Raw genomic sequence first — 15,291 nt, forward strand, 5'->3', positions numbered from 1 at the left:
TAGATATTTGTGGGGACTGCTAGGTAGCACAGTGGATAGAGCACCGGGCCTGGAATCAGGAGAATCGGAGTTCAAATCCAGCTTCAGACACTTAATAATTGCCTAGCTGTGTGACCTTGGGCAAGTCACTTAAACCCCATTGCCTTAGATAAAAAAATAGATTTTTGTGGGATGAGTCTGATCTCAGGCTTTAGCACCTTCTCAGGACTAGAATAGACTGATCTAAATAGGAACTTGACCTTTTTTCTCTTTTGCTTCCCTAGCCCCTAACTCCAGAGCCATCAGCTACATTCTGATTTGATGCTTGCCATTAGGATGCCTTAAGATGACTTATAGAAGGTACCTAATAAATATTGGGAATCAAACTAGGTATTTCTTCATTAATCTGGAAATTCAACTTTCTGGGGGGCTACCTACTCTCTGACCTATGGTTACCACTCATGTAGGCTCTGCTTAGGTGATCAAGGAAATCACAGGGAGTGATGCAAACCTTAAGCCAACTTTTGAACCTGGTAAACTGGACCCAATCCCTCTTCACCTCTTCCTGAAAATAAATAGGGTTCTCCCTTAGTCCCTTCTGCTATCTAGAGCAGTGGATGGTTCAGACAGAAGGAAGGACAGGGGTACTCAAAGAGCCTACTTCCAAAGAATGTCACGTACTTCACCAGATAGCATCAGAGGTTTTTTCCATCAATTTAAAAAAAAAGAAGCCAAGGGTCTTTGTAAAACCAGCTCCAAAGGGCAGAGGCAATTATCCTATTCTAATCAGACTTCTCTGCAAACCCAGAGAAGAGGCATTTATCAGCTATGAGGCTTGTTTACAGAGATCTCTGGCAGATAGGAGTAAGAAATCACTCTTTCTTATTCAGGAGCAAGGAATCACTCTTTCTTATTCAGGTGCAAGGAATCACTCTTTGTTAAGAAGCCAATCCAGAAATACCATCCACATCCAAAGAAAGAACTATGGAGTCTGAATGCAGACCAAAGCACACTATTTTCCATTTTAAAAATTTGTTTTATGCTTTAAAGTTTTTTCCCTTCTCATGAGGTTTCCCCCCCTTTTGCTCTGATTTTTCTTTCACAACATGACTAATATGAAAAATGTTTAATATGGTTATACATGTATGACCTCTATCAGATTGCTTGCTCCCATCAAGAGGAGGGAAGAGGAAGAAATATATGGAACTCAAAATTTTACAAAAAGAAATGCTGAAAGCTATCTTTGCAAGTAGCTGGAAAAAGAAATAATTAAATCTATACCTCCCCACCAAAACAAAAATGTTAATCCAGTCCATAGATGCCTAGCTTTAGCTTTTAGAACTTTGCATGAGGCTTGCCCAAAGAAAGTACTAGCTGAGTTGACTTAATCGGCACAAGGACCGAATTCTTTGGGATCCTTTGGGAGATTTTGTGTCCCCTGATCAAATTGAATAGAAATAGACTGTAATGTAAAGTGATGACAAGGACATACTGGGGTAGATGGATTGTTTCTGTTTACTTTTAAGGGGACTGGGTGCTAAGAGAAAATGCCTATGACCAAGTTCTTGAGACAAGGAAGCATGAATCTGAACTTAAATAGGAGTTACCTGAAGGTGGACTTTTCCCCTCGCCAGCCTTGCAGTGGGCTCTCCTCTATCACATCCTGGATCACAGGAGAGTTTTGCCATTGGGTCTTGGAGTAAGGGAGGGTTCCCATATGACTAAATGCATCAGAAGACCTTATGGGAACAGGTCCTTTTTTCTTTCTCGGTAGGGTCCCATGTATAGACACATCCTGATAGGCATCTGATCGGGGTTCAGCAAGGGGGGACTTGCTGCTCAGAAGGTCCATGGAAGAAGCCAGGGGGAACTGATGATTCACCTGCATGTTTCTGGGAAGACTTGCAAATTTTCCAGCTGCCATCATTCTCAGCCCTAGAGAGGATGAAAAAGGGGAAAGTTGAAGTAATGACATGTCTGGACTTCCTGTTCACAAAAGGAAATCACTCCATTATGTCACAGAATCATAGACTTAGGAAGTGAAGGAAACTTAGTGGTCACCAAATCTAACTTTCTCATTTTACAGATGAGGAAACTGAGGCAAATAGAGGCTTAGTGACTTGCCCAAGTTCACATGGGTAACAAGCTGGACGTGAACTCGGGTTTTCCTGGCTCCAGATGTGGAACTCTATATACTAACAAAAATAATAAATTTTTTGAAGCTTCAAAAAGAAGACAAATTAGAAAACTTAAATGCAGCCACAGAAGTAAGAACTCAGCCATGCTTCCTTTGTGCTCTCTTCAATAAAGGCAGCCCAGGACAGCTGACAGAAACCTGTCAAATAGTGACTCAAGAAGGCAAGAATTCAAAAACAACTGTCTGACATATTTACTGGTTGTGTGATTCCAGGCAAGTAATAAACCCAGGAGAACCCATGGATCAAAAAGGGCTTTGGAATGGATATAGGAGGGGGCAGTGATGCAGAGGATGTTCTGACCAGATCACTGATGCCAGGGGAGAGGGTGGATCTGGTCCTTTTCCCTGCTGGAACAGGGAGGGCAGACAAGTCTAGAAGAGGAATAGAATATGATAGGACCAAGAAGGCAGAAGTAGGTCCCTATTGGGAGAAGCATGTCCCCTGAAGAGAAAGCCTCTATCTCAATGGATATCATGGGCAAACCCTATTTTCCCCTTGACCATTTCAGCTCTATTTCCAAGCCTCAGTTTCCCAACTCATAAAATGAGTATAGTAATATCCTTACTGCTCACCTCATAAAGTTGGCATGAAGTCAAGGAAGTGTGAATATATTTACATTTCATATATAGATATAATTTCATATATAATTATATAATATTTATATATAATTTCATATGCATATATTACATTTCACATATTTTCCATATAATAACTTTAATACATAAAATATATAATTCTATAACATAATAATGTGATATAAATATATTCATATATTGACAAAATATATTTATTATATAACATAATCATTATATAATGTATTCAAATATATATTAAATATATAGAACATAAATATATGTAAACACATATCTATTCATACAACTAAATATGTATATATTACTTTATAAACATTAAAGTATACTATAAATGTCACTTATTATTTGCTGGAATAGTCAGTCAGACAAGAGAATCGCCACTGGAAGAACCCAAAATTTTCCAGGTCATCAGCTAATGCCAAGTCAGCATATGTGTTCAGGAAGACAAAGTCAAAGCTGAGCAGAAGATCATAGATGAAGAAAAAACCCATCGTAGGGAAAAGTAAAGTAGATACCATAAGCACATTAAAAAAACCCGTTCACATATTTCTCACAGCCTTGAACCCAAGGATTCTATGTATCCAAATGATAAAAGCAGGAGATGACTGGAATTCTTTGGCCACCAGACTGCCTTCATTGGCAGACTGGTCCAGCAGTTAAGCTACGCAGAAGGAAAGGGCAAAACTTTCTTCAGAGTAGCCTGATGCTTGTAAATAAATCAATGCCCTCTAATTAATGCAGACAGGCTGGGGTCAAGGATCAGGAAATAGGCTGCTTTCACACAGATCTATGTATGGCTGGGCTTCAGCAGAGTTGGGGGTAGTGGGGGAGGTGGAGAGGAGACACACAGAACTGGTGACCTCTTTAGCCCCAAATCCCACCACTAAAGTTGTGTTTGTGAGAGGCCATGTCTAGGAGTGCCACTGGTAACTAAGATCCATCCAGGAGGGGGGAAATGGAAAAAAAAAAGAAGAAAAGAAGGTGGGGGGGGGAGAAAGAAGTGGGAAAAGATGGGAAGAAGAGAGTGAGATAAGAACAAAAAAATAGTTGGACACCTGGTGACTTGCAAAAAAAGAAAGTCTATTTGCTCAAGGCCTTGCTGCTCCAGGCCCATTCAGCCTTTGCTTATCATCACAGAAATATGCAGGGAACAACACTCAGACCTGCTTTATTTGAGGCAGCACTTAGGACATAGCTGGGATGGGCTAATGGAAGTAGACTATCATTATTGAAAATATTTGTTATCATTAAAAATTATATAGGGAAGGGGAAAAGTGGTGTGAGATAGTAAATGTAGAACTGGTCTGAAAGTCAGAGAGATCTGAGTTCAGGTTCTGTCTCTGACACATACCAGCTATGTAGCCCTTACCTAGGTGACTCAGTGGATAGAATGCCAAACCTGGAGTCAGAAAGATCTGAGTTCAAATCTGATCAGATATTAGCTGTGTGACCCTGGGCATGTCACGTAATCCTCTTTGCTTCAGTTTCCTCATCTGCAGATGGAAATTTCCAGAAGGAAATGACAAATCCACTCCGGTATCTTTGCCAAGACAACTCCAAATAGGAGCACTGAGTATCCAACCTCAAATACTTGCCAGGTCACTTAACCTCTTAGGGCCCAAAGCAAGTGTCAGAAGAGCCTAAGAAGTGTCATCAGAAATTCCCCAAGAAATTGTAGACCCTGTGCCCCCCTAATAGGATAAAGTAGAAGCCATATATTGAATGACCCTTCTGCTGAGGAATCATAAAAGGATTTATGCAAGATGGACCTGGCTGTGATTTGCATCATTGGAGGCAGTATCCCCATTAATAAACAGACCCTCCAGAGTCTGTTGATTTTTCAATATTGCCAGAGAGGTCTGATCTCATCCGAGCAGGCCTTCCTTTCAAGTCCCACAATGAAGATGGCCCTGGCAAGGATGGAGCCAGATAGGGAGATAAAGAGATACTGATATGTGCCTGCATTCACTCATGTAACCTAAATCATATATGCATGTGCATGCACAGACACACACATGTCTATGTAGTAGGGACTAAGGCAGTGCCTAGCATGACCTAGAGGTACAAAGATAAAAATGAACCAGGCCTTGCCATCAGAGAGCTTCCATTCTCATGGGAATGACAACAGTAGTAACTGAACATGGTAGATACAGAGTAGATAGATGGAAATCCCAGAGGGGAAGACTCTAGCAGCTGGGGAAACCAGAAAGAATACCCAGAACCTGGGGGGGGGGGGGCAGGGAGGGGACCAGCACCTCCTCCATCCAAGCTCTGTTCAAACAATTCACAAAAACTATCTCAGCATCCAAGCAAGAGTTTTTGTAATACATTTTAAGCACTACAAAAATCTGGACAAATCCCCTGAAAACTTAAGCTATGGAGTCATTTTTCTCCTGAGCATCAGATTCCCTTGAGATATGGGCCCATCTGCAGACAGGCAGTGTTGCCTACTGAAAATAACAGGAAGCTAGAAACCACTGTTTTGGTGCAAATTAATTCACCATTTGGACCTGTTTCTTCCTCTCTAGAAGGCAGTGGGACTATATTATCTCTAAAGTCTCTTCCAACTTTAAAATTTGAATTGCTCAAATAGCTAATACCATTACTTCCTCCAAAAGGCATTATAAGTATTCCCCCATGCCTGAGCACCTTTTTCTTTAGAGATAAGGAAGGATAATACTAATAGGCAACAATTAAAATAGCACTTTAATAAACTTTACATTTTTTTTCTCAATTTGATCTTCACAATAACCCTGAGAGATAGGTGATATTATTAACCCCATTTTAGAGATGAGGAAAGTGAGGTAGAAGAGTTGTTAAGTATCTGGGGCAGGATTTGAACTCAGGTCTTTCTGAACTTCAAGAAGCCACCTTGCTGACACAATAGAGAGAGTCTGAACCTGGAGTCAGGCAAACAAGACTTTGAATCCCGCCATAGACATTTACCCCTGGTGTGAATCATTTAACTACTCTCAGTCATCATTGAGGGGTTTGACCTCAAAGACTGAGAAACAAAAATCTTGAAGCTTCCTTCTAGCTCTATCTACATTTATGATTCCATCTTGTTGCTATTATGTTATTATGTTGCTCTCAGGCACCCCCTTTCTACCTGGCCAGTAGGTAAGACACATCAAGTGCTCCTGGGGTGCCAATCACCCACTCCTCTGAGTTCAGTTCTTCTCTGGAGGAAGAGCACTTGGAGACTTAGGCCAAAGAACACAGACCAAGGACTTTGCCCTCAAAGAAACTCACGATCTGGGGCAGCTAGGTGGCTCAGTGAATAGAGCACTGGCCCTGGAGTCAGGAGGACCCAGTTCAAATCCAGTCTCAGATACTTAATAATTACCTAGCTGTGTGGCCTTGGGCAAGCCACTTAACCCCATTGCCTTGCAAAAAAAAAAAAGAAAGAAAAAGAGAAAGTTATGATCTACAGGGAGGTGGAAGGAGGTGGAGGAGAAAGGTAGAACAAAAACAAGAGAGGGTATACAGTAAACCCAGACTTAAAAACAGATCTAATCGTGTGTGTGTGTGTGTGTGTGTGTCTGTGTGTCTGTGTGTCTGTGTGTGTCTGTGTGTGTGAGAGAGAGAGACAGAGAGGAAGAAGAAGAAGAAGAAGAAGAAGAAGAAGAAGAAGAAGAAGAAGAAGAAAGAGATATAGACAATAAAGAGAGTAAAGAATGGAGGACAAAGAAAGTATAGAGAATGGAGAAAGACAAAAAGAAAGGAAGAGGGAAAAGTAGAGAAAAGAGAGTGAGGCAGAATATATAGAGTGGAGAGAATGGGGAGAGGAAAGGAAAGCGAAAGAGAGACAGAGGCAAGAGAGAGAATACAGAGAATGGAGATAGAAAGAATATAAAGAATAGAGTAGAGAAAGAAGAAAGGAAAAGAAAAATTAAGAGTAGAGAAAGTTAGAGACAAAGAAGAGGGAGGCAGACAGAAAGAAACATAGTGAGAGAGTGACAGAGACACCCAGAGAAAACCTGCACAGAAAGCCTGTATGGAACTCCTGGGGTGACCATAAGGGTGCGAGGAACCCCTCCCTGTGTACCACAGAACCTGGCACCCTGTCAGCACTTGCTAAACATTAATCATCATTATTAAAAAAAGAAATGGAATCCTCCAACTCCTCCCTGGTTCTGGTTGGGATGTAATCTTTACCCAACATCCCTCCCCATACACACCACACAAAACCACTGCAGCTGTTAAAGCTCTGAGATTATTCCAGTTATCAGCACCTTTTCCCTTCCCTGAATGTAAACACTCTTAGGCACTGTCCTCCCTTCAGCAAGAAGTTCTGGAATCTCTCAAAAGGTCCCAGTTGGGAGGAGCAGGACACCCCCACAACACCTCCATTTCTGCAAAGGAACACATATCCTTTAATATGGTTTTTTCCCAGTACAGGAAAGCCAGGGCTCAGAGAGCACATTTTGAATAGACTGTTGAAGGTGCCTTTGAAGGGAAGAAGGCAGGACTGATCCTTTTCTCTCATCATAAAGACAGAAGAACCTAGGTCAGTGAATATGATCTAGAAAATAGAGGGACTCTGGAATTCAGATTCCACAAAATAGACAGGGAGTGGAATGAGCCTGGGAGTGAAAGTCACCGACTTCTCTGGGAGACAGGTGAGCAGCTGGAGGATCAGAAGGGGGTGAACATAGTCAGCTGCAGTGATTTTACTAGTGGGGTTTGTTTGCTTGCTTTTCCTTCTTATAAGGCAGTCTGATGAGGAAGGGGACTTTAGAAAGTGTCTAGCATAAAAAAGAACACTGATAAAACCACACAAAGCAGGGAAAGTCACACCCGAGGACCATCAATTCAGAGTCACGGAATTTTCAAACTGGAAAGAACCTTAGAGACCATTTACTTCAAACCCCTTGTTTTACAGAAATGAGAAGGTGACATAAAGAGGTGAGGAGACTTCCTTACCAGGTTAAATGCCTTAATCAAGTCACACTAGAGCTGGCTGGTGATAGAACCAGCCAGGACTAGAACCAAGGTCCAGAGCTATTGCCACTCTAAGGCTGCACTATAGGTATTTATTCATTTTTATTTTTAGTTTTGCACTATAGGTATTTAGTACAATGCTCCCCACATTGTTTAGTTGGTTTTGGTAGTATTCAGTTCTTGACCCCACGAATTCTTGAACTCATGACCACATTTGAGGTTTTCCTGTCAAAGATCCTAGAGTGGTCTGCCATTTCCTTCTCTAGCTCATTTACAGATGAAGAAACTGAGACAAACAGGGTTAGGGGACTTACTTAGGGTCACACAACTGGTAAGTGTCTGAGGTCTGATTTGAACTCCAGTTCCCCCCCATCTACTTATGACTTGGTGATCCTACCCAGCACATAAAAGGCATTATATAATCATATAGAGAGATATATAGGTATTTATACACACACACACACACACACACACACACACACAAACACACATAAATTCTCTTCCCACTTCCCCTATGGAATCATAATCTTTCAACACTGGGAGAAACCTCTGGGGTCTAGTTCAATCTATACTCCTAAAAAAATACCATTCTGACATACTAAACAGAAGGTCATTTAGCCTTTTTTTTTAAGGTTTTTGCAAGGCAAACAGGGTTAAGTGGCTTGCCCAAGACCACACAGCTAGGCAATTATTAAGTGATTGGCACCGGATTTGAACCTAGGTCTTCCTGACTCCAGGGCCGGTGCTTTATCCACTGCCACCTAGCTGCCTCCATTTAGCCTTTTCTTAAAGACCTCCAAGCCTCTCCAAAGACCTCCAAGAGGAGCTTGTTATCTTCCTGAAGCCCAATACAGGCACTTAGGTGACACAGTGGATGAAGTAGGAGACCTGGAATCAGGAAGACTCATTTTCCTGAGTCCAAATTCAATCTCAGATACTAGGTATATGACCCCAGTCAAGTCACTTAACCCTTTTGGTCTCAGTTTCCTCATCTGTAACATGAGCTGCAGAAGGAAATGGCAAACCACTCCAATATCTTTGCCAAGAAATCCCCAATGGGTTCCTAAAGAGGTGCACACAACTAAAATGAGTAAGCAAAAGTACATTAAAAGCAGTCTCTGGATGATATAATTAGGTAATAATGATGGCTTGAGCTTTTTCCTCAAACATAGTTAAGTCTACCTAAAAAGGTAGGTTCTTTCAAGTCAGAGATAAGGCTCAAAAATAAAAGTTTATGTATGTAGATTAAAAGATAGTCTGGGGGTGGCTAGGTGGCTTAGTGGATAAAGCACCAGCCTTGGAGTCAGGAGTACCTGGGTTCAAATCTGGACTCAGATACTTAATAATTACCTAGCCGTGTGGCCTTGGGCAAGCCACTTAACCCCATTTGCCTAGCAAAAAAAAAAAAACCCTAAAAGAAAAGATAGTCTGGCAAAGCAGTTAGAGGGCTGAAGCCAGAAAAATAGGGTTCGATAGACTGATTTGTGCCCCTGGGCAAATCACAGCCTCTCAATGTCCCAAGCAACCAAGAATAGAAATTATAGATCAGTGGCAAAATTATATCCCCAAGAGTTTCCCCAACAGGTGCTTACTATACACATGAAAATGATAGTGGTGTTTATATAACTCTTCAAGGTTTGCAAAATGCTTTACCTCATCTTGAGAGGTAGGTTCTATTATTATTCCTATTTACAGAAAAGTGAGGGAGGGAAACTCAGCTAGTATCTGAAACCAGATGGGAACTCAGATCTTCTTGATTTTCCATTACTATTGCTCATGAGCCCCCAGTGATATGTTCTTCGATGACTTATCAACCAGGCTTAATTAACTTTGAAAAGGGGGCATTTAATAAACAAATATATAAAGGATAGGTTTTTAATTTTTTTTTTTTTAGTTTTTGCAAGGCAATGGGGTTAAGTGGCTTGCCCAAGGTCACACGGCTAGGTAATTATTAAGTGTCTGAGGCTGGATTTGAACCCAGGTACTCCTGACTCCAGGGCAGCTGCTTTATCCACTGCACCACCTAGCCATCCCCAAGGATAGTTATTATTAAAAAATACTTCCCCCCCCCAAAAAAAGAAGGGTACACTTTCACTTTTGCTCACAAAATATTCCTAGGACAAATGGGCTCAAACTTAGAATGTAGAGTAGTGAGTTACATGTGGCCCAAGCATTCTATCCAACAAACGTGGTCAGCAGATCCTGGTTACTAGGAGATCTTTTCTCTTTTCTCAATTTCTCAAGAAGTTCCCCTTAGCTGTCTAGTATGCTTCAAGCACCCATGCCTTTCTAGAATCCATAGTCTATACTTTTTTCTGGAAGCTGTCACTGTCCTTAGTTGACTATTTATCTATATTCTCTGTCATCAGCCTCCACTAATTAGCAGCCACTGCTACTGCCTCTGGTCAGCAGGGGGATCTCTGATCTCTAATTTTCTCTATCTAACAAGGTCCTGACATTTCTCCCTCCTGTTCTCTCTCTCCTTGACCCCATGGTATGCCCTCTCAAGGGTTTGACTAAAATTCCTCCATCACAAGACTACCTTGCCCAAGTCAAGACTGGGTTACTCTGCTGTACATTGGCCCTGAAGTATGCCAATCATTTGATCTCTAGTGTTTCCCAAAGAGCATAAGCTGCTTTTATCAAATAATTCAAAGTCGCTATTATTTTTTCAAACTGGTTTAGAATTTATCCACAACTACCTTTGGTGCTTCACTTTTTGTGCTTCAATCAAAATGACTGAGCCATCTATGATTCCATTAAAAGTGGAAAGGGAGGAAAGGAGGAAGAAAAGAACAAGAGAAGGAATCATTGCTATATCTCAAAGAGGAAGATTTTCATTCCAGATTATAGAATTAGAGCTAAAAGGAATCTTAGAAATCATTAAGCCCAGTTCTTTTATTTTAGGAATGAAAATACCAAGGCCCCAGGAGATTAAATGACTTATCCAAGACCTCACAATTAGTAGGTGGCAGAACAGGATTTGAATCCAGGTCCTTTGACTCCAAATCCAGTGTTCTAATACCTCAGGACAAGGAAACTGAGACTCAATGGGCTTATCCCTGGTGCCCCATGTGACTCCAACTCCATTGTTCTAATATCACAGAACAATACTGTTTTTCATGTTCAGATAATTCAAGTCTTTAATAGCACTTTAACCTGCTTTTCTCCTTTTAACCTAAAACTTCATTTTGAGTAACCTTAGTTTCTAGTGCTAAACTTACTTCCCTCTTTCTACCTTGGAATGTTTGTCAATGTTTCTGATAAAATAAAAACATTTCTATGGATGCGGATCAACATCTAAGTCTTAATGACAAGCTGAATGACTTGGCCAGGGTCATACAGTAGGTACATACTGGAAACAGGACTAAAATTTTCCTGATTTCATTGGATTGTGAGCTTCTTTAGGGCAGGAATTGTCTTTTGTCTCTTTTTTGTATCCCAGTGCTTAGCACATTTACTAATATAAACATGGTAGGTATTCAAGAAATGATTTCTTAATAAATAAATGAAAACTCTGAACCACTGCAACTGAGCTCCCAATAACAAAGACTCCAATGGATGGATATAAAGATCTACACCTACCATTTCCAAGCTTCCCTGGTCCATGATCTCCTATAAGTTTTCCACAAGGCTCCACCTGATGTTCTGAATACCTTTTTCCCCTCCATTTCTCTAGAAACTAAGCCTTATGGTAGGGTTCTGTAGAGCATGAAGGTTGTCCACAGTCTAAGTCACTCTTAACATGATTAGCCCATCTTCTTTTCTCCTATTCAATTCTTTGATGAATTCTTTTGTCATTCATAATTCCTTGTGTATAAATGGTTAAACCTCAACAATGACCATAATAGAAGGCTTGTTTCCAATTTGCTTCAAACATCCCACAGGAGGGATTCCTTCTCAACCCCCTTCCTAAAACAATGCCACCCCCTACGATGGAATACCAGGTCATTTATCATATCTTATCCTCTAGGAGGGGAAAATTTTAGCTGGGAACAATAAAATTAAAAACAACAAATCAAGGACAGCAGGAAGAAAACAATTGAACACTTCACAGGAATCAGCCTGCATGGCCTAACATGCCAGTCTAAGCCAAAGAGACTGAGGCAAATCACTTCAGACAGAAGATTTCATCTCCAAGTCTCTGGTGAGCCCTGTGTCAACCAGATGGGTGATGTAAGACCAACAGATGCAATAAATGGTCTTTCTGGCTTCATCCAGTTCCAGACCTTGGAAAACAGAAAAGGTCCAAAGGCTAGAAATCTTGAAACAAGAATGAAAGGGAAAGAGACCAGGAGGAAGGTTCAAAGACTTACAACTGATATTTCGAACAAAGGAAGAAAACACCTGTCAAAAAACATGGCTCCACTTACTACCTTGACACTGGCCAAACACCTGGTTTTGAAATAGCTGTAGAAGCAGGCCAGTCCTCCTAATTTCACAGCATTAGCTTTGTAAAATGAAAGAGAATTAAATTGGGTTGGCCATCTGCTTGTTTTAATACCTCTCTCTTTATAAAGAGAAAATATCATTATTTTATTCTAGGGTTTAGTAATAAACACATTTGAATATAATGTCAACTATTATCCTGTTTTTGAAATGACCTGTTAGTTCTAGGAAAGAGCACTTACTAACCCTCCTTTTTCTTGTTTTTGTTTTTTATAATTGAGGAAACTGAGGCCCAAATAAGTTGTGATTTCCATCATTGCAACACTGCTTACACAATGAAGAGAAGGATAGACTTGCAATCAGGAACAAATACCTTTCAGGTTCTGGGATACAATGGAGAGAGCACAGGTTTGGAGTCCAGAGACCTGGATTGAAATTCAAATTCTTCTACATATAGCAAATATGACTTTGGACAAATCAAAAAACCTCTCTACAATCTCAATTTCCTCATATACATAAAAAAAAGACAGAAGTGCACTGAATGAACATCCCTCCCACCCCAGGTCCCTTCCAGCTCAAAATCTGTAACCCTGTGCCTTCTGAAACATTAGCTAAGTCTCTCTGAATGTTTCCTCATTTGCCAAATTGGGATTATTATCCTATGTTTCTTATCATGCAAATGAAATAATGTGAATCTCAATTAAAATTCATAGAAATGTCACTTATTTTTTATTTCCCCCCCTCCAGCAACTAGAGAAGGTAGTCTAACCACTGTTTCTAAATTAGCATATACATTAAGAGCAGAGATTCAAATGCTACAAATTGTTTTTACATGCAATTGAGGAAAATATTATTTTTTTAAAAACCCAATGTGATACCAGCACAACGATCAGATCTTCTTAAAAAGAAGAAAAAGAAAAAAGCTGAGTTTTACCCAAGCTTAAAATTAAAGGCATATACCTTTAAGGACACTCCATTTTAAACAAGCTATAAAGTCTAGCCAAGTGATTAAAATGTTAGTAATCCCCATTCAGTTTATGGATAGATTATACTTCAAGCAGTATAAAGTTATTAGGATTAGTATTTTACTTGACAAACTGGCTTCCCCTAGAATTCTGAGAATAAGAATTTCAATGAATTATCCTGAAAATCTAAAGTCCAGAATGTTAAATTCCTTGGAACTTGGAGGGGGGGGTCTATGTTGTTTAAACATACTATCCTTCATACTTAAAATGAATTTTGTGGCACTTTAGTCTGCAACTGCCTAACATAACACTCACTCCACAATAGTTTACTGAGTTAATGATTCCAATTTAAAATTCACACTCTTTTTGGTCTTGGCAGTGGGGTCCTTCCATCTTCTTCCCAGATCTTATTTCAGTTACTGCCTTAATGAATGTGAGGGAGTGAAAAAAGAGGGAGGGGGCAGCATCAACCCTCCATCTGACCTACCCTCTTTAAAGTCAGATAACCCCATTTCTTCTCCTTGGAGAGAACTGCAACCCTGGGAGATGGTAAAGATTTAAAGCCTCTTCCAAAAAAAAAAAAGAATAGATTTGCATAAATTCATTTGCTGAGCTGGATCAAAAGAAGGCACAAGGTTACTCAGAAGCTTCTTCCCCTTTTGCCCTCCCTCCTCTTTCTTTTTCACTGAAGCAGATGAATTAACGTCCAGAAAGAAATTCCAGGAAACAAATTTCCACCCCTAAAACAACCTGATCAGAACCCATCGACCTGGTTCTAGGCTTCCAGAAATCTGACCTCCACATCCGGGCAACCTTGAAAACTTTGCAAAGAGGTAGAAGTGTCAATTGCTTAACTGTTGTCTCAGATCTTGCTTCCATCTCCAGACCAGCCCCCAGGCCTCTCCCCCTTCCCTGGCCAGACACTGAGGGACCCACACAACCAGCTATTCATTCTTTTCTTCCACAAAGAAGGAAAAAAAAAAAAAGAAGCAGCAAAAGTTGTCAACAGCTACATGGCAGGCTTTCTTTGCAAACTTTCCAAGAGATTAGTAGAGAAATTTGCCTCCTCCAAACTCTGGGCTTCCAGCTGAGCGCTTTTCAATTCGTCTCGTCCTTCCCTCCCCACCCCCACCCAACCTTCAGAGCTGCATTAAATTAAAAAAAAAATCCTGGCAACCCCCCAGGAAACCAGGGACGCCGGCTGCAACACAGACACTTTTAGGACAAAACAACTTTTCTGGAACAAGGCAAAAGACGGGCCTCTTCGTCCGGGTCCACGTTCCCCTCCCGCCCGCGTGCCTTCCGCACACCCTCGGTGAACCCAGACAAAGTGCCAGCTCCGGCGGCCACATGGGCAAGGGATGCTTGGGAGCAAATTGCTGGGCATCTATCTCCCCGATTGCAGCGACACCCTGGGCTTATCAGGGACCGGCCGAGGGCTTCCCCCGGGGCTGCGGCAATTCCTTCCCCCTCGGCAACCCAGCCTTCAGCGGTTCTGGCAACTTCGTTTTTAAAAAAAGGAAGAGAGCAGGAAAGCGGAGAAAACCCGGCCCCCAAGTTGAGCCCCAAGGTTTCCGAGCGATTCAACTAACCTCAGCGAGCCCCGCACGGGGCCAGGCCGGTTACGCGGCTGTAACTCAGGAGAGCCGGGCAGCGGGAGCCGGCGCCCCGGGGCCGGGGCTGGGGCTGCGCCCGCACCCGCACGCAGCCGGCCGGCCGGCGGGCTCTCTCCCCTCCCGGACGCACGCAGGCACGCCGGGGAGCCCCGGTGCCCCCTTCTCTCCCTGGGGCTGGGGGCTCAGGGCTGCGGGCTCTCCATCTCCGGGCCGGCGGGGGCTCGGGGCAGCGGCGGACTGCGGCGGCCAGGTCCGCTCATCCTCCGGAGCGGCTCCCGCAGCGCCCGGCCCGCCCAGAGCGCTCCCCGGAGCCCCGAGACCGAAGAGGCGCGGCTCGCGGAGAGCTGTGCCCGAGCCCCGACTGTCACAGGCGGGCGCTCCCGAGCTACTCCCCCCGGCCCCACCCCTGGGGAGGCTGCCCAGGCCCTCCCCCCGCACCCCTCAACATTTACATTCCATGACCCAGCCTTGCCCTTTGCGGCTCCCGGGGAGAGCGGGAGCTCGCCGGGGCCCTCGCGTGGACTTGTTGCTTCCTAAAAGCCCCCTCTCCTGTGGGCGGCTCCCGCGGGCAACTGGGTCTACCTGCCCGCCGGCCCACCTGCCTGCC

The 15,291-nt window shown here is 42.5% G+C and overlaps 1 protein-coding gene across 2 annotated transcripts in view; it reads right to left on the bottom strand.

Moving 5' to 3' along the window:
* The window catches only part of BCAR3 (BCAR3 adaptor protein, NSP family member), a 170,526-nt gene extending 155,495 nt beyond the window's left edge, over positions 1-15,031 (bottom strand). Inside the window, exons 1-2 of one of the 2 annotated variants that reach the window (XM_074188188.1) lie at positions 14,661-15,031; positions 1,587-1,914 (exon numbers count right to left, since the gene is read on the bottom strand). In XM_074188188.1, the coding sequence (XP_074044289.1) occupies positions 1,587-1,906 (320 nt within the window). In that variant the 5' untranslated portion in view covers positions 1,907-1,914; positions 14,661-15,031. Of the gene's footprint in view, positions 1-1,586; positions 1,915-13,864; positions 14,008-14,660 lie in introns of those variants that run through there. The other variant, XM_074188189.1, reaches the window with a different exon arrangement.
* Positions 15,032-15,291: the final 260 nt, after the last annotated feature.

This window comes from Macrotis lagotis, chromosome 5, assembly GCF_037893015.1.
Source record: "Macrotis lagotis isolate mMagLag1 chromosome 5, bilby.v1.9.chrom.fasta, whole genome shotgun sequence".
In the NCBI taxonomy this organism is placed as follows: Eukaryota; Metazoa; Chordata; class Mammalia; order Peramelemorphia; family Peramelidae; genus Macrotis; species Macrotis lagotis.